Source organism: Colossoma macropomum, unplaced genomic scaffold, assembly GCF_904425465.1.
Source record: "Colossoma macropomum unplaced genomic scaffold, Colossoma_macropomum, whole genome shotgun sequence".
Classification (NCBI taxonomy): domain Eukaryota; kingdom Metazoa; phylum Chordata; class Actinopteri; order Characiformes; family Serrasalmidae; genus Colossoma; species Colossoma macropomum.
This window is the reverse complement of record NW_023494788.1, coordinates 1,523,497-1,543,259: the sequence shown is the minus strand read 5'-3', so window position 1 is coordinate 1,543,259 and position 19,763 is coordinate 1,523,497. Positions and strand designations below refer to the sequence as shown.

Here is a 19,763-nt window from a genome sequence, read left to right as displayed (position 1 = left end):
CCCAGGGAGCAGTTGGGGATCAGGTGTCTTGCTCAAGGGCACTTCAGTCACATACTGTCGGCTCAAGGCATCAAACCGGTGACCTTCCGGACACAGGGCTGGTTCCCTAACCTCCAGCCCAGACTGCCCCAAGTTGTCCATACATCCTGACTGCTTTGATTTATCGCGTCACTTCCCTTTTCGAGTGTGGTGATGGGGGAGAGGACAGTTCTGCTGTGGACAGAAAGAGCTGATCTTCACCGCTTCAGTTTTTGTATCCAAGGAAAATAATAGAAGTAGCAAACGGATGAGGCGGTGCAGACAATTCTGCAAGCGCACGGAAAAGTGACATATGGAATTGTGCAATCGATCCACAGTTTGGATGGAATTCTTGTGTGTGAAAGCAAACCAGCGGTAATGAGCTCCTCCCCTAACGAGCCCAGAATCAGTCCTGGGTGCGGACTGAGGTTTTTGGTTTTTAAGTGTGGAAACACCCTCAGTCTGGGCCGAGTGCAGAAACAATCATGATTATTTGGCGAGTTTATGTCGCCGGAGGGAGTTCGCAAAAATTGAACACAGAGCAAATAAAATAAGAATTAAAATAATAAAATAATACTACAACACAGCAAGATCTGTGGAGCACCTTTAAAATAAAAAAACAGGTACCAGCATCGAACAGAGTGAGCATTAAAGCTGAAGAATGATCATCTTTATTGTAGTTAATCGCATGAATAATCTTTAATTACGTAGAAGTTAATTTAATAAAAGGGAACAGTAAGATAAAAGGCAGTGTCTGCTGCATCTCAAGAATGAGCATTGCTAAGCTAAGTTAGCTAATTTAGTGGGATATTCCTGCCAGCAATGCTAACAGTGATGGGTGTTAGTGCCTCATCTGATACTCAAGATTCAAGAGATGCAGTTCACACAAGACAAAGCACAAACCAAACGGGTCGAGTACAGATACGATCGTGATTGGTTGGCGAGTTCTTGTCGCTGGAGAGAGTTTGCAAAAATCAAACAGAGGCTGAATAAAATAAGAGTTAAGACGTCTTTATTGTATAAGCACAGTGACGTTGTTTGGAGCAGGCCTCTAGACGCTTCATTAAAGGTAAAACTATAAAGTGTGAAAGTTTTGAAGTGACCTGCTACTGGCTGACGTTGGCTCCGATGAATTCGGGAGGTGTGGCCGCTTATGTGGATGTGAAAAGGCTGATGTTGTGCACACGCCCTCCACCAAAGGGACTGTGTTGTTAAATGTCATTATTTGTCACTTATAAGGTTTGTGGGTGTGTTAATGTGCCAGTCTGTGTTGGGAAGTGGGGTGACTGTGTGGCTGTTCTGGACTATCTCACCAACCGACCACAGTATGTGAGGGCACGGGACTGTGTGTTTGACATGGTGTTCATCAGCACAGGGGCCCAGCAGGGACTTGACAGGCTCATTAAGAGGGCCAGCTCTGTCCTGGGAAGCCCCCTAGACTCAGTGCAGACGGTGGGAGACAGGAGGATGTTAGCCAGACTAGCATCCATGCTGGAGAACAGTTCCCACCCCATGACTGAGACTCTGGCAGCACTGGGCAGCTCCTTCAGTGTCCGGCTGCTTCACCCCAAGTGTGTGAAGGAGGCTGTCGCAGGTCCTTCCTGCTGCTGTTAGACTGTACAACCAGCACTGCTCCCAGTAGAACCTCCCCATCCCCCATTAGACCTCACACACCTACAGATCATACACTTTGAATTCATCACCTGTTCCTGTGTGCAATATAATCAACACTCCATGTGCAAAATTTTTAAAATATTTAATATAGTATAAAGATGTTTTACCTCATCCACAAAACTCCATGTGAAATTCAGGTAAAATATCCTCGCAGTGTAAATATTTTAGCTTTTGTTTATTTATAATGCTTTATATTGTTCATTTTTGTGAAGGATAGAGTTTATATTTTTATCTTATTTTTTACTTTTAGTATATATATATATATATTGTCTATAAAGTGACCAGTAACAAACTATAAACCTTGTTTAGTAATTAAGAAGGTTAATTACTCGCTTGCTAATTTTCTTCTTGTTACTTCTTTTCTTTTCTTTTCTTTTCTGAGTGCTTTGCTCTCCCTTTGCACTGAGAATGTCCCCACTGTGGGACTAATAAAGGATTATCTTATCCTAATAATGTCGCATTTTCACCAGGTGAAAAATCACATTTGGTGTGCAGGACATCATCAGCTACACACACTCAAATTAATTTACTGTCATCTGGAAACATTGCACGAATAAATCACGCTCGGTGTGTAAAAGCCTTAAAGTGTTAACCTTAAATCCTCAGTCCTGCTCAGATTTGTTTGTCCTTTCTGCTTTATTGCGCTTACTGGTCGTTGCTCAGACTGCAGAGTCGGTCAGAAGCATAACGAGTTGTGCAACGGTTTGCTGTTTTGTGCACAGACAAAACCAAACATCATTGTGATCCCTCTCCGATAGGGCTGAACGATTTGGCTGAAATATCTAATTGCGTTTTTTTGACGAGCGTTGCGATTTAAATTGCGTTTTTTTCTATAAATTGAGGCGTCTGTCTTTTTTTACCAAGAAGACCAGGGCTGCGTTCAGACCCGACAAAACGGAGCAAAATGTTCATTTAAATGGAAACGGTGCGCTTAACGCTCTGTTGTGTTACGCAAGTGTCGCAACTAAGGCAGCTGAGACGGCCACTATTGGCATCCTTCTATAGTATTCTATAAAAAAAACTTCATACTAAAATAATATGTATACAAAATATATATATGACGAATGTGTATTCTGATGTCTTCAATAGTTCAATAGTTGTGTGCGCCAAGCTGCAGCGGCCTTCATTAGAATTTGTTGTGTGCGCTGCCTTTTTAATAAGGTGGGGTTTATATACACGTCACTGCTGATTGGCTGACACCTCTGACACGCCCATCACATGAGAGAAAATGCACCTCAAAGTCCGTTTTACACTGTTTTGATGAAACGTCATTCAACCCAGAAAGCGTAGCAAAATGGCACACAATGTTTTGAGTTTGAACGCGGCAGCATTTCCACTTTTTCTGGCTTGTTATGGTTGTGATGTCACAGCCCATGGGTGTTTGGTTGAACTCATCCCCAAGCAGTTCACAAGCTCAGTGTTATTAGGCTAAACGTTCCCACTTAAAACCTGTTGATAATATGGAATGTAATTAAAATTGCATTTTCAATAAAAACGATCAGTCTGTACTCTCTGACAAAACAGATCATGAGGGCTAGATTTGAGGGCAGAGGGTGCGATCCCCCCGGTCAAATAAAAACAAAGGTTAAAACCACCCTCACTGTAAGAGATCCCCCTTCAGATCACTTAAAATCTCTGTTATCAATATTTTCATTCATCTATACGTGAGATTTACACACTATGGAAGTTCTTCACGCAAAACAAACAAGTTCTGATCAGATCAGAGCAGCTACAGAAGAGCCGATTACGTAGAATCGAGCGCTTTTCATCAGTTATGCTGTGGAGAGTTTGGTACGCACATTTGGAGAAAAATATATGGACATGCATTTTTATATATTATACATTATATACAAAATATTATACAAGACGTTTCAAACGAACTGCAGTCGCTGCTGAAATACATTCCAAACACTAAAATGTATTTTTAGAATATTTTACCATATTAACCGAATATATTTTAAAAGGCATTCATTTTAAAATGTATGGGGAAATATTACACATAAAAATGTGCCATACAAAAATAAATGTGTGTAAATGTGTTTATCAAATCCACTTGAAAAAGTATGAAAATATCCAAAATCATGTCTGATGCGCTTCACTGTCTGATACCTTTAGAAATGAATTTGTATTCCAGTATCTCAAAGGTTCTTTAGTAAAGAAAATGGTTAAACCCTTTGCATAATTAAAGGGTTGTTTGCATGGTGGTGCAGTGGTGCAGTGTTAGTGCCTACCATCCTGCCTGCTATCCCAGCTGTTCAGTAGTGCTGAGCAGGTCTCTCCTGCTATGTTAACTGCTATGTTAAGTCTTTGGTAGTGTTATGTTTCCCATGTCTTCTTCTTCTTCACTAATACCCCAGTGGTGTCAGAAGTGGGATAGCTCCCTAAAGGACTGGAGGAGAATGGTGAACCCAGTGGTGGAACAGCGGGAAAGACCAAGCCTGCCCAAGGACTATGAGACAAGAACAGCACAGCAAAGGCAGGCAGGGGAGGATGGCAGTCCAAGCAGCGCCACGAGGCTGTATGAGCCCAGCTGTAGAATGGCTGGAGGCCAGAGCTGGTGTGGAAAGGCCCAACGATGGGGCTGGTGCGGCAAGGCCTGTGTGGTGCAGCTGAAGGCCAGAGGTGGCACAGCAAGGGACAACGGCAGCATGGTGGGTCAAAGCTGAGTGTCGGAGCCACAGCGTACACAGGCAGCAGCCTCGCTGGCATCTAAGGCATGGTGTGCCCCAGAGAAAGCGGACAGAAGCCAAGGAAGCACTGCTGCTGCTGTTGCTGCCCTGAGCAGCGTGAGGAGTGACTTTTTTAAACTACCAGAGAATAAACAGTTGTTAATACTGAATGCATACTGCCCTGATATATGGATAAGCAGATTTACACAGCACTGAATTTTATATATATACATATGTGTATATATATATATATACTATGCTCTTTATTGTCACTCCTCAATATAACTTTTATATATTGGAGTGAAATGTGGGTCTTCAGGCCCCAAACACACACCAGCAGTACAATATACAGAACTACACAGAGTGCAGATACACGATACACCATACAATAAATGTATTTAATAAATAAATTTATTAAAGTATGTATATATATGCATGGATTGGCATATAGCAGCATTTTAAACAGGCGTGTCAAACTGTGGACCTTCTGGGCTGAAGTGCTGTGGAGATCAGTGTTTACCCTCATCTGACGCTCTGAGCTCAGTTCATGTAGGCCTTGCTAAACTGATGAGCTGAATCAGGTGTGTTTAATGAGGCAGTGTGTGAGAACTGAAGCCTGACACGTGTGATTTAAAGGGTCTAGATTTGTCCAGGTGGATGTTGGAGAGGGTCTAGATTAGTCTAGGTGGATATAGGAGAGGATCTAGATTAGTCCAGGTGGATGTTGGAGAGGATCTAGAGTTGTCCAGGTGGATGTTTTGAAGGGTCTAGATTAGTCCAGGTGGATGTTAGAGAGGGTCTAGATTAGTCCAGGTGGATGTTAGAGAGGATCTAGAGTTGTCCAGGTGGATGTTTTGAAGGGTCTAGATTAGTCCAGGTGGATGTTTTTAAGGGTCTAGATTAGTCTAGGTGGATGTTTTGAAGGGTCTGGATTAGTCTAGGTGGATGTTTTGAAGGGTCTAGATCAGTCTAGGTGGATGTGTTAAAGCACCTAGATTAGTCCAGGTGGATGTTTTTAAGGGTCTAGATTAGTCTAGGTGGATGTTTTGAAGGGTCTAGATTAGTCCAGGTGGATGTTTTTAAGGGTCTAGATTAGTCTAGGTGGATGTTTTGAAGGGTCTGGATTAGTCCAGGTGGATGTTTTGAAGGGTCTAGATTAGTCCAGGTGGTTGTTTTGAAGGGTCTAGATTAGTCTAGGTGGATGTTGGAGAGGATGGATCTAGAGTTGTCCAGGTGGATGTGTTAAAGGGTCTGGATTAGTCCAGGTGGAAGTTTTGAAGGGTCTAGATTAGTCTAGGTGGATGTTCTGAAGGGTCTAGATTAGTCCAGGTGGATGTGTTAAAGCGTCTAGATTAGTCCAGGTGGATGTGTTAAAGCGTCTGGATTAGTCCAGGTATCTGTTGGGGGTATCAGTGTGCTCAGAGTTGTGTATGTGCCCCCTGCAGTTCCCAGTTCAGGGTTTGGCAGTAACCTGTGCAGTGCGGTGGGGACGCTGTGGTTCTCTTGGTGTCTTTAAGTCTTTCTCTCTCCTCCTCAGTCCGACTGCGCTTCATCATCGGTAGGAAATCAAACGGACAGACTGACTCTCCTGATCACAGACTCTGCTGGTGTTACGGCGCCACCTGCTGGCTGACTGTCATGTAAACATGTTCTCCAGCTTCATGATGCAGTTTTGAACGAGAAATGAAAGAATATCTAGACCGCATTTCTGCTCTAACCAACACTAAAGCACCGAACTCTCTGTTGTTAAAGTCTTCACTTTACTGATTCATGATTTCAGCCCTTCCCGTCCTAATAATTTAATACACATTAAAACAATCTTAAACGAAATCTCCAGATCCATACACCACTGCGCCACACGTGAACAGACCCACAACCCTCAGCGCGCCGCTGCGGGGTCACATGACCGTGAGGCGGAAGTGCTGCTAGGCTAACCCGCTAGCGGACCGCACGGAGTAAAGGTAAAAAATTAAAGATTTAAAGCGATTAAATGGCTTAAATTCAGCTGTCCGAGTCGTTTAAGGGGTCAGAGAGCGTAGCGGTCAGTCTGCGCTACAGAGACACGGCGGTTTACAGACTAAAACCATCATCATAATAATAACAATACAGGCTAACGAGCTAACGCGGCTAACGCGACGCTGTGTCCGGATCGTCTAATAAACATTACCGAATAAACTAAACGCGCTGTCGGTCCAGCGGCGGAGCTCCTGCAGCGGCCAAACGGTGCTCTCAGATTGTTTGCTCAGAGGCTGAAGTTGATCTTTTGCTCGTTTGTTGGCTCCTTTTTCGAATTTGTCCGGTCCACCTTAAATGGCGCTGTAGTTACAGTCGGGCCCCTCAGACTCCGGAGTGTAAATACTACGACATTTAAGGTGGAACGGAAAAATTTGGGAAAAAAAGAAACCAGCTTCCGCTTTCATAACACTGTTATTGTGCTGTTATTATTGTTTATCCATTCCACGTATGGAATTTCATACATGTATTTGTTTATTAGTAGTGCTTTAATGGTGATTTATGCAGTTAGATGTACAGTTGCTCAGTCTCTGAGTCCTGAGTAAGTAAGTATTGTTAGTGTGTTGTAGTGTTTTTTGTTAAATGGCTGCTGTAGCTGAGATTCTGATATAAAGTCAGTGTTTTAAGTTTATAAACTGTGTTTGTGAGATTATTTACTCATACAGTCACAGTGATCCTGCATTTTGCTAAATCATATAATATTTCAGCTTATTTGAATTAATACTCTGAAGTTTATTTTCTTTTGTTACTGAAGATCTTTGACAGTATGAGCAGTGCTGTGTGGGTAAAGTGGGCCTGTATTGTTTTTATTATTAATAATAATTGGAAGAATTAGTTTTTGGCTGAACTGTCATTTCAGAGGAGAGTTATGAAGCGCGTTATGAGTCACAGTCATAATGCATGTCCAGCCCTGCAGGAAACACAACATTATTGCTCTGTTATTCATCTCTGAACAGACTCACATGCCCGAAACACCAGCTTTCAAACGCTTGGAGTTTACCGTCTTTGCTCAGATCAGTAAATAAACAGTAATTCTGTGTTAAAATGTGCAGAATTGAGGATAATTAAACTTATTTATACTTAGAAACTCAATAACAACATGGAAAACAGTTCAATCAGAACAAACTCTTAATTAATTAATTACTTAATTATAATTATGCCGACATTTTCAACTTTATTTATGCTAATATCACTTTATTCACGAAAGCTTATTAATAATGCGATCATATTTACTTTCCATGCTTTCATTTTTAATTAATGCTAACTTTTTTATTTATTTAACTTTACTTATTTACTTATTGATTCTTGATAACCTTTATTAACTTTATTCATGGTAACTTATTCACTAAATTAAATTATTACCGCCCCTCTTATTAGCTTTATTAAGGCTGACTTATTAAAGTTATTAATGCTGATTTATTTACTTTATTAATGCTGGTTTATTAAATTAATTAAAATCACTTTAATGAATGCTGGCTTATTCACTTTATTCAGGATAACCTATTCATTTTGTTCATGCTAACTTATTAAAGTTATTACCGCCCCTTTATTCACTTTATCAGTGCTAACGTTTCCACTTTCTTGATGCTAATTATTAGCTTTTTTAATGCTAACTCTAACTTTATTAATGCTAACGTTTTCGCTTTTAATGCAGACTTATTCACTTTATTCATAATAACTAATTAACTTTATTAATATTAATTTATTACCTTTATTCATTCTAACTTATTCACTTTATTAATACTAACCTAAATACCATCTTAAACAGTGAAATATTTAGAAAATATTGAACTGTATTAAAACTCCCTGCAGGAGCTGAAAGACTGTGACCGTCACTAAAGGGTTTAAAGGTTAGAATTATATGAGAACTTGGCAAGTTTTGTTTATAGCCCTAATCCTGTGTGTGTGTGTGTGTGTGTTTCAGGGCTGTGATGTGATGGCAGCTGCCAGTGTGAGCAGACCTGGTGGAGTCCAGGGAGCAGAGAAATCCCAGCTGACCCTGAAAGGTAAACTCCGAAACCTGGGAAAACAGGAGTATGAGTTCTAACCAGTCCAGCTTGTGTTTCTCCCTGGTGTCCACTAGAGGGCAGTGTTCGCCTTCAGTTCATTTTCAGCCTGTAAACTCATAGATATACGTACCTGGATGCTGCATTGTCTGTTGTTCTCTATCTGAGGCGATACGTCTGCGTGTCCGCCATGTTGGAGAGGTCAAGATCCGCTTGTGAACAGATTCACTCGTATTGAGAGACGAAGAGTCTCAGGATTAAATCAGCCTCAACTTCCTTATTACTCAACCGATTTTCACCAAATCTGTTTAGTTATAATCCTCAGACACAGATTAATCCAGACTGCACGGATCTGCTCTCGGTAGCTTTTATTACTTTAATAACTGATCGTGATAATTAGCCGTCCGGACCAGCAGGAAAGTATTCAGTCTGGACCTGACGAGAGTTTAGCGCGAACTCTGGTAAAAACACAATCAGCAAATCCATCAATGTGTGAATCACTTTTAATCTTCATACACAGAAGGACGAAGCTAAAAATAGCTTCTTAGTTAAAGTTAGCTTCTTATTTGCCAGCTTCTTTGTCGAGTTTTCCTGTTCCACCTTAAATGGAGCAGCAGTCACTTTCTGGTGCCTGAAGCTGCACCATTTAAGGTGGAACGGGAAAATTCAAACAAGATGCTGCCAAATAAGAAGCTATAACTTCAGGTTCGTGTAAGAAGGTGCTAACGTTAACGTTATATTCATCTATTATGAATATCTACACGGGTTAAGTGATGCTATAACTTACCAAGCTACAAAGCTTTAACCATCACTGTAAACAAATAACTACTACATAAAGTTTAGATCCTGAATAGACTATTAAATGAAATGAGCTTAATATAAAACTAGAGAAAAAAACAATCACATCAACAGGTTCTCTGTGCCTCATTAACCACACGGCCATATTTACACAAACACCACACAGACATGAGTGTGGATCACTGTGTTCCCTCCGTTATATAATCCTATCCCTCTTTCTGAGTGTAATATTCTTGAAATAGTGTAATTTTGGACAGTATCTTTATTAAACTGCTGCTCTGTAATGGTACTGAATGCAGTCCAGCAGCGATGTTGACCGTCCCAAAATGGCGGCGCGTTAATGTGCCTGGCTGGACCCAACGCGACATCTAGGTACGTATGTCTATGTGTAAACTGAGCCGCTTTCCTGTGATGCACCAGCAGGAAACACTCTGCTTCTGCAGTGCTCAGTGTGTGAGAAGTGAGGAGGGCGATGATCTCACAGTGTAGAGCGGTTTGAGATCACGGCCACATCTCTCCTTTCAGAGGAACTCCGAATCAGAGCTGTATATTAGAGATGCGCTGATCTATAGTTAGTAGTCGATTGGCATCACACTTTACAGAGACGCTTGTAGAGCCACTGTTTATACAGCGTTAGTTAATAAATCATCCTGAGAGGTAAAAAAGTTTTATATTTATATTTTTATCTCTCGCCAGTCTGTGGCGCTGTGACGTCATAAAATATAGCATATAATGTATAAAAAATAGAATAGTTTATAGCCCCTCAACTCAAAACACCCTCCCGCATCCCACACGTACTGAGGGTGTGTGAGGCGTTATGGCATATATGTGACATCACAGCTCTTACAGACATGTTAACAGTAGATGGTGTCCGATTGGTGTCACACTTGTGAGCTGACACCATATTGTTGACATCCCACCGGTCAGCGCAGTGATGACAGTGGTGCTCGTAGACCTGCCGTTTGTGCAGCATTAGTTGATAAATCATCTGGAAGTAAGAAAGGGTTATATGTGTATGTTCATCTTTTGCCACATTATAGCACACTATGACTCTATGGTGCGATCATGCTATGTTTTGTTTGGTGTAATTTATCCAAAAATCTCAAATGTATGTCTTGTATATGCTGTTTAAATGTCAGCCCCCCAAGTCAAAACACCCTCCCGCATCCCACACGTACTGAGGGTGTGTGAGGCGACATGGGAAAGACATGACATCACAAATTGAGTCGAAATTGTTTTAATTTTCTAATAATATTAGCCCCTTCCACCATGAGCTGCACTACGATTCACAGCATGCACTGCAACATAATGTGTGCTCTGACCCCCTTCTATGGGTCAGCGGTTACACAAAAAGAGAATGTGCCTGGTGTGTATTAATACGAGAGGTGATAATTGATGTGATTTATGTGATCATGATGAAGTTTGGTGCTGTAGTTGATCAGGATCAGAATCTTTATTCCCCAACATACAATTAAAACCAGTTAGATAAGTATACACCCTTAAACAGATGGTTCTACAAGGTTCTTTAGTCAAGAAAATATATATAGAACCATGAGCACTCAAAGAACCATTTACATGATTAAAGGGTTCTCTGCGTTGTGAAATGGTTCTTCAGATTGATGGAAAATGTCCTATAGATGGTTCTATATATAACCTTTTTGAAAAAAGCATCAAAAAAGGTTCTTCCATTGTTACAAGCTTGACATCATAACAATGAAGGAACCCTGTAAATGTTGTATATATTTAGCGTATTACTGTCTCTGTTAATGTCTCGGGTTTAAACAGATCAGAACACGATGACTGTAAATATCTAAGATCTGAACTCACTCAGTAGAGCGGATCACACGCAGTAGTGGTGATGAAGATCTTCACACGTTTATGAAACAGGAAACAGAAACGTTCTAACTGATTGGTTCCACAGACAGCAGTGAGAGTTTTATTCTGACACTCTGTCTCTCTCTCTCTCTCTCTCTCCTCTCTCTCTCTCTCTCTCACTCTCACTCTCACTCTCAGTGGTGTCCGCCAGGCCGCAGTCTCCCAAACTTCCCGGCCGTCTGTCCCGCCTCAGCTCCTTCGTGGAGGTGACCGCCGACGGCCTGACCAGCGAGACGAAGAAAACAGGCAAACGCAGCGGACACCACGAGCTGCAGTGGAACGAGGACCTCACGCTGTAAGACGTCTTCTGTTTTTCTGTTAATACTTTATATACAAAAACATCACTAATATATACTACATATCACTAATATACACAAAAACATCATTAATATACCCTAAACATCACTAATATACAGTATACATCACTCATATACACAGAAACAACACTAATGTGCAGAAATGTCACTTATATATGCAAAAATATCTATTAAGCAGAAACACCACTAACATACACGAAAACATCACTAATATACACAAAAATATCACTAATATACGCAAAAATATCACTGATGTATGCAAAAAGATGACTAATATAATCAAAGACATCACTAATATCATCACTAATATGTGGCTCCAAATAGACTTAAGAAATATTCTTTCAAGAACCCTTGAAGAACCTTCTTTTTTGAGAGAGTGTGCATGTTACCACTCACTCTCTCTCCTCAGACTGTGTGAGATGGTTGTGTCAGCGGTTCTGACGTCTCTGTGACGTGTTTGCAGGAACGTGACTCCTCAGAGTCGGCTGGACCTGAAGCTGTGGAGCTGTCACACGCTGAGGAAGGAGCTGCTGGGCAGCGCCACCATCGACCTGCTGGACACTCTCCGAACACACGATGGCAGAAGTAAGCAGCTCATCTCACTGCAGAACACTTACAGATGCACAAACAAGAGCTCACGCAGACCAGCCCTAACGTTAAAACCACCTCCCTGTATCTACACTCACTGTCCGTTTGATCAGTTCCTCTGACCGTATATTAAAACTGATGGTTGTTCAAGGGTTCTTTAGTATAGACGGTGGTTCTGTATGGATGCTGGAGGCAAGATTAACGATTGCAGCAAGCATTTTCACTTTTAGTTTACACACAAAGAAACAAAACCAAACGACACCCAAACTGTGCCGCCTCTTCATGGTTGATAGACTTTTCAGTCAAACTTCAGCTTTTCGGCTTGTCAGTCTGTTGCTGCTGCTGGTTCCTCTCCTCTCTGCTCCCGCTCTGCTCACGCTGCCAACACCAAATCAGCCTCAGCAGCCTCAGCTGGCTCTCATTAAGGTCAGCATGAGCATCTGAGTTGAGAGAGAAAGAGAGCTCGTTGCTCAGCCTCCCCGTCACCATCCCCGGCCAAGATTTAACGAGAGGCATAGTAAAGAGGCCTAGCTGCCGGACCGGAGGCGTCATCCAGGGGGCGGAGCTTGAGATTTGTGCGCCGTCTCCGTGCCGCTCATGGCTGTCGTCATCTTCCCACCATTTATCGCTGCTGTCAGTCTCCTCCTGCTGTTTCTTGTGGCTGTTGTCAGCACGAGCCATGTGGACTTACAAGGCAGAGAAACACTACAGGACTTTATTACAGGAGGTTCAAACTTTCAGGGCTTACTCTGCGTGAGATTGACAGACTGACCAAAGGTTTTGGCCTGAGATGAATTTATTTCTTTGTGTGCTAATTTATCCTGAAATGGGACTGAGGTTAGACGACTATTAGCATCTGGAAACACTACAGAACTCAGTAAGACAGTGATGACACAGATAAGGTTACAGCCTACAGCGCAGTCTTTCATTAATGAGACTGACAGGGACGTATTCTGTGGACTGATGAATCAGCTTCTCTATCGGTCAGTCTGATGGGCGAGTCTGGGTTTGGCGAGTGCCAGGAGAACGTTACCTGCCTGACTGCACTGTGCCAGCTGTAGAGTTTGGTGGAGGAGGGATGATGATATGGGGCTGTTTTTCAGGGGTTGGTCTAGAACCCTTAGTTCCAGTGAAGGGAAATCTTTTGGACAACTGTACACTTCCAACTCTGTGTGAACAGTTTGGGGAAGAACCTTTCCTGTTCCAGCATGACTGAGCCCCAGAGCACTAAGCAGCTCCATAAAGGCCTGACTGGGTGAGTTTGGTGTGGAAGAACTTGACTGACCCTCACAGAGTCCTAACCTTAACCCCATCACACACCTTTGGGATGAACTAGAGCGGAGATTGTGAGCCAGACCCTCTCGTCCAACATCAGTCTCTGACCTCACAAATGCTCTTCTGGATGAATGGGCAGTAATTCCCACAGACTCTCCAACATCTTGTAGAACCTTCCCAGAAGAGTGGAAGCTGTTAGAGCTGCAAAGGGGGACCAACTCCATATTAATGCCTATGGATTTAGAATGGAGTCATAAAAGCTCCTGTAGGTGTAAAGTGGAGGTGTCCCAATACTTTTGTCATAGATATATACACACACACACACACACACACACATGTATATGTACACTTGCACTCTCCCTCTCACTCTCTCGAAAAAACGTTTTCCATGATATGGGCCCTTTAACATCAGTTCCTCAATTCTCTCTCTCTTTTTTTTTCTGCTCTCTCTCTCTCTCTCTCTCTCTCTCTCTCTCTCTCTCTCTCTGTTGTCTGTTCTCTCTCTCTCTCTGTTGTCTGTTCTCTCTCTCTCTCTGTTGTCTGTTCTCTGTTCTGTGTTAGTGGAGAACGTGGAGCTGGTTCTGGTTCTGCAGACGGAGAATAAAGGCAGTGTTGTGTCGGGCGGAGAGCTGAATGTGTGTCTGGATGGTTTGGTTGTTGATTTGGGATCCCTGCCCAACGGATCAGCAACAGACAGTGAGTCCCACTCACACACACACTCACACACACACACACACACACACACACACACACACGCTCTCACACACACACTCACACACACACACACTCACACACACACGCTCTCACACACACACTCACACACACACACACTCACACACACACGCTCTCACACACACACTCACACACACACGCTCTCACACACATACACACACGTTGGTCTCACCATACTTGTGAGGACTTCTACTGACTTCTGTAACACTGTAGCTGAGAGCTGAGTAACAGTACACGTACACCTAACCTTAAAGGGGAACTCCACCCAGTTTCCAAAATTCTACCATAATTGTGTGTGAGATGTAATCAGAGTGATTCAGAGTGTTTGGTGTGAAATGGTTCAGATGTCTTTACAATGGTGGTGATAGGAACCAGGGGTCGCCATGACTACAACACAAATACAGACATTTTATTTACTATCCAGAACCACCAGTGAACCTACACGAGTCTTCTGAGTTTATATGGAATGTTGATGATGGAAAATAGTGGAAAATCTGAAATAATAAGTTTTCTTTGGGGACTATTTTGCCTCACAGCGCCCTGCATGTATCCCTCCACCATGAATGGAGTTTAAGTTCTCTAAAACTATCATAAAACAGTGTCTCAGTCATCAGGCAGTGAATTCATAACCATTTCATGTAGGAACTTTCTGTGAGGGAGCTTTTAGAGGTGGACGTCTGGTTCCTATCACCACCACTGTGAACAGTTCTTACTCGGTGAGTTTTTGCGAAATTGATGGAATTTTATGTGAACATTTCTATTTCCAGTTTACTGGAGCGTTTAACATTACAAGCTATGATTCGGTACCATATATTGTGATTATCAGAGGAAAAAAAAGCATTCTTTTAACCAAAAAAGGAAATACTTTAATTACTTCATAGAAAATCTAAAAACAAAATAAAAAAAAATGCTATTCCTGGAATAATCTTTAATCGTTGTGTTGCTTGCCAACTGTAGCCTTCTAATAACAAGCTACACTGCTTGGTGGAAGAATTGTTTATTTATAATAATATAACGAATTGGTTTGTTTATGTAGGTTTAATATGGTTTCTAATGGCTTATTGCATTCCCAGAAATGCTTGTGGTGCCCTCTTGTGGCCAGAGCCCTGGACTTCAGCCTTGAAAGTCCATTATACCATTTGTATTCAAGCTTGCAAGATCTGGATTGCAGCCCCTAAAGCCCATTATTCAATTAGTAGTTGTGCTCACAGCGCCCCCTGATGGCCAAGGATCTAGACTGCAGCCACTAAGGCCCATTATACCGTTTGTAGTTGTGCTCATAAGGCTCAGCTAATTGAATGTTATGGTTTTGAAATGTTAAGCATTGTAAAGTAGGTTATGGCTGTAGCTGATAAACTTGGTCCGTCATTATTTGGGTTTGAAAAGGTAAATGCGTCAGGTCGCAATGACTTCTGGGTAAGTTCTGCTGCTGAAGTCGATACGGGTGTTCGCTCGATCCCCTTCACTTCAGCTAATACAGTAATGGAACAGCCCTTAGGGTGGCGCTGGATATTCCCCTGAAGGGAAATGACGAGGCTAGGTGGACGAGGGCTTGTTAAAACCAGTAATGTAACAGGAGGCTGGATTGACGCCCCTAAAGGACATTATTCCATGCATGGTCATGCTTGCAGGGCCCCCTGTTGGCCAGAGCTCTGGACTGCAGCCCCTAAAACAAACTGTTCCATTTGTAGTCAAGCTTGTAGCACTCCCCTGGTGGTAGGGTCCTGTATTGCACCCCCTAAAGCCCATTATACCATTCACTGTCATGCTCACGAGTCCCGCTGGTGTCTGTGGCCATGAAATGCAGCCCCAAAAGCCCATAACAGTGTTCATAGGCATGTTTGCAGTGGCCTTAGGTTGCCTGGGCTCTGAAATACAGCTGTTTGTGTAAATGGCCCTAAAGCCCCTGTTTCTCTTTGCTCACAGTACCCACTGGTGGCCCATAGTGATAATGCACCCTTGCTGGTCTGTGGTGAATAAGTAGCCTATAGACTATGGAAAGCTGGAAGTGCTGGATTACTCAGCAGCCCTCTCATAAACACTCAGTACCACTTTCGTGAATGAGCTCCAGATGAAGTGTGTGTGTGTGTGTGTGTGTGTGTAAATACTGCTTTGTGTAAAAGTGTGTTTATGAAGGGTTTCATTGTGCAACGTGAGTGAGTGATGAATAGGTCTCCTCATAATTCTTGCTTCTTGTACATGTTTGATTTGCACCCCCTCATCTCAAATGTTATGCACTTAAACAGGGTGGACATTGCCTACTGCCCTAAGGTAGTAAGCAGTGTGGGCAAAGATGTATATCACAGTGTAGTGTATTTATGTATATTTTATTCACATAGAACCATTTTGGACCTTTTATTGTAGATTGACAGTGGCATATTATTCTGGATGTCCACTCACTTTTATTAAGAATCACATCTGAAGTAAATCTAAAATATTTTTATTGGGCGAAATAGTAAAGACAGAACTGATCAACATACAGTCAGATGTCAGTATTGTTTTCTAACCCTAACGAGATAAAGGCGAGAGTGTAAAGCCCACAGCGGCTCCTCTAAACGCTGCTGAATGTAGTTTTCCATCTGAAAGTCATTTGTCTCGTTTGTGCGTCACTCACACTCGAGCTCTGAGCGTCAGGCGCTGCTGGAATTTAGTAAAGTTAGTCAGGTGACACCTATTCCATGCTAGGTTAATGGCAGATGGCTAACCCCAAGAGACTGGCTTTTCCTTCCGCTCTGTTTTCCCCGTTAACTCATTAACTCATTACAGTCTGATGTAGATCTTCTGACAGTAAACTGAACTGACTGACTTCAGACTGCAGCTCAGTACACGAAAGGTGAGGGAACCAGCGAGTTCTGACCTGTTTGTACATGTTATCTGCAGTTATTTTCATACCGGTATACTAGTTGAAATTCTTTGTAAGGTATGAGTTTTGTCATTACCGTTATACCAATATGTAAATGTATGCAAATACTGCTACATATAAACAGGTCAGAACTCGCTGGTTCCCTCCCCTCCCGTGTAGTGAGCTGCAGCCTGAGGTCAGTAAGTCCAGTTTATGGTCAAAGGAGCGACATCAGACTGTAATGAGTTAATGATTTAACAGGGATAAGAGAGCAGAAGGAAAAGCCAGTCTCTTGGGGTTAGCCGTCAGTCATTAGCCTAGCATAGAGACCACTTTTTCTATGGCACACCTCGCTCGGCTGCTTCAGGCGACGTAGCGGTCTCAGTCTACAGGCCGAGAGGCTCCACAGCTCCTCAGCTAAAACTGACGGCTGTAATAGTTACTAAACTCCAGCAGCGTCTGACGCTCTGAGATTAAAGCTCGAGTGTGAGAGACGCTCAAACGAGACAAACGGCTTTCAGAGGGAAAACTACATTCAGCAGCATTTAGAGACGCCGCTGTGGGCTTTACACACCCTCACCTTCATCTCAGTAGGGTTAGAAAACAGTACTGACATCTGACTGTATATTGATCAGTTCTGTTTTTACTGTTTCATCCAGTAAAAATATTTAAAATTTATGTCAGTTGTATATGAATATGGTTATTACTAAAAGTGAAGGGGCGTCCAGAATAATGTTCTGTAAAAAGGCCATCCAAAATGGTTTTATTTTAATAAAATACATAAATACACTGTACAGTGATACATACTGAAACTATCAGTAATCAAAATTATACTGTGATGTAAATGTTTGCCCACTACTAGTGGTCAGCGCTAGTTTACACATTATTATATATGTTATATGAGTGCATATGTTTTATATATCATTTTATATATGGATTGTGTATATAATGTTAACTTATAAATGAACCGTCTACTCCATCTACTGCGCTTGGTTCAGAGTGCAGGTCTGTAGTTTGTTTCTCAGAACTGCGTAATTGAGAGTAATTTCTTTAGCCTGGCTGGACAATCGGCTCCTGTATGTGTGCAGGACAGTGGGCTCATAGTGTGTCTGAGTGAGGTGTGGCAAAAAATGAAGGTAATTCATTCAAATTGGAGCTTTTGGGTGTGTGGGTGTGTGTGTGTGTGTGTGTGTGTGTGTGTGTGTGTGTGTGTGTGTGTGTGTAATAAGAGTGAATGCAGGTCTTGAGCGCTCTGCTCTCCAGGGGATTTGGGGGGAAATGGAGTGTGTGGTTTACCATACACGTCTTTAAAGCGCAGTCTAAAATATGTTCTTGAAACTAACCTGTAAATATCCCATACAAGGTTTTAACACTTGGTTGAAGTGAAAACATTGGTTCACTGATAAAAGGTAAAAGTGAAAAATGGTGATGGAGTTTTTAAATAAGTGTTGAAATACCGGCAGCGGAAGTCACGTGTTTTGCACTGTGTCCTCTCAGAACTGTGGGGATTCTCAGGGGTTCGGTCTGTGACAGTGGGGTTCAATAGGGATCTCAGAGGTTCTCAGGGGTTTGGTTTGTTTTTCTGGGGTTTGTTGGGGTTCAGTGAGGTTCTTAAGGGTTCAGTGAGGTTCTTAAGTTTTTTGTGTGATTTTCTGGGGTTTGGTCTATGACATTAGGGTTCTCAGGTGTTCTAAGGAGTTCCGGTGTTCCAAGGGCTCAGTGGGGTTCTCGGGGCTCAAATACGGTTCTCGGGGGCTCAGTGGGGTTCTCGGTATCAATGTGCGATAGAGAAGTGGGACAGAGACTTCAGCCCCCATTATATGGTCCACGGCCTGCTCTGTAAACTGGCTCTACTGAGAGATAATAAAGGTTCACATCCCTCCACTCACGGTGAGAAAGGGGTCTTGACTCGCGCTAGATGCCACAAACGTGTCATGTCTTGTTTTGTACACGTCATATTTGACGGAAACACCGATTTATTCACATTTTGTTTTGCCAACTTTTGAGAAATTCACTTTAAATTTGTTAAACGTTAGAATGGAAACCAGCTCGTGTGTGCAGTAGGAGTGACTGCAGGTCTGGAGCGCCCGCTCTGCTCTCCACTCCCCGGGGGATTTGGGGGGGAAATGGAGTGTGTGTGTGTGTGTGTGTATGTGTGTGTGTGTGTGTAGTTGAGGTGTGTGAGGGTCTCTGTGTTCTGTCTGAAGGCTGCTCTTGTTAGTTTAGTGTTTTTCCTCATTTCCCCTGGCAGTCTGTCTCTCACATATACACACACACACACACACACACACACACACACACACACACACACTCCCTCCCTCCTCTACATAAACAGGTCTTTGTGCTGCAGCTTCAGTAAAAACAGCCGTTTATACTCAACACGTTTACCTTTGGAGTGAACACACACTCAGCCCTGCTCTCACACACATGTTAACATTACTGTCCTTATGAGGACTTCCATTGATACATATATTACTGTAGCTGAGTGATGCAACACCTAAATTTAGCCCTAAGCCTAGCCTTAATCTCTGTAACCTTAACCTAATCTTAAACCGTAACCACAACAGCCTAGAAAGTAAAAGTAAACCTGACAGTAACCTGAACCTAATCTTAAAAATAATGTTAACCTCAGTAACCTAAACATAAACATAATCTTAATAACAGCAACCTAAATCTAAACCTAACCTCAGTAATTTAAACCTAAACCTAATCTTAACCTCAGTAACCTAAACCTAATCTAATCTCAACCTCAGTAACCTAAACATAAACATAATCTTAATAACAGCAACCTAAATCTAAACCTAACCTCAGTAATTTAAACCTAAACCTAATCTTAACCTCAGTAACCTAAACCTAATCTAATCTCAACCTCAGTAACCTAAACATAAACATAATCTTAATAACAGCAACGTAAATCTAAACCTAACCTCAGTAATTTAAACCTAAACCTAATTTC

At 42.2% G+C, this 19,763-nt stretch overlaps 1 protein-coding gene across 1 annotated transcript in view; it reads left to right on the top strand.

Moving 5' to 3' along the window:
• The first annotated feature begins 6,247 nt into the window (after positions 1 to 6,247).
• Positions 6,248 to 19,763, top strand: part of wwp2 (WW domain containing E3 ubiquitin protein ligase 2) — a 63,624-nt gene continuing 50,108 nt past the window's right edge. The window contains exons 1-5 of the mRNA XM_036567997.1: positions 6,248 to 6,322; positions 8,299 to 8,380; positions 11,192 to 11,348; positions 11,834 to 11,955; positions 13,795 to 13,929. Of these exons, the coding sequence (XP_036423890.1) occupies positions 8,311 to 8,380; positions 11,192 to 11,348; positions 11,834 to 11,955; positions 13,795 to 13,929 (484 nt within the window). The 5' untranslated portion in view covers positions 6,248 to 6,322; positions 8,299 to 8,310. The remainder of the gene's footprint in view (positions 6,323 to 8,298; positions 8,381 to 11,191; positions 11,349 to 11,833; positions 11,956 to 13,794; positions 13,930 to 19,763) is intronic.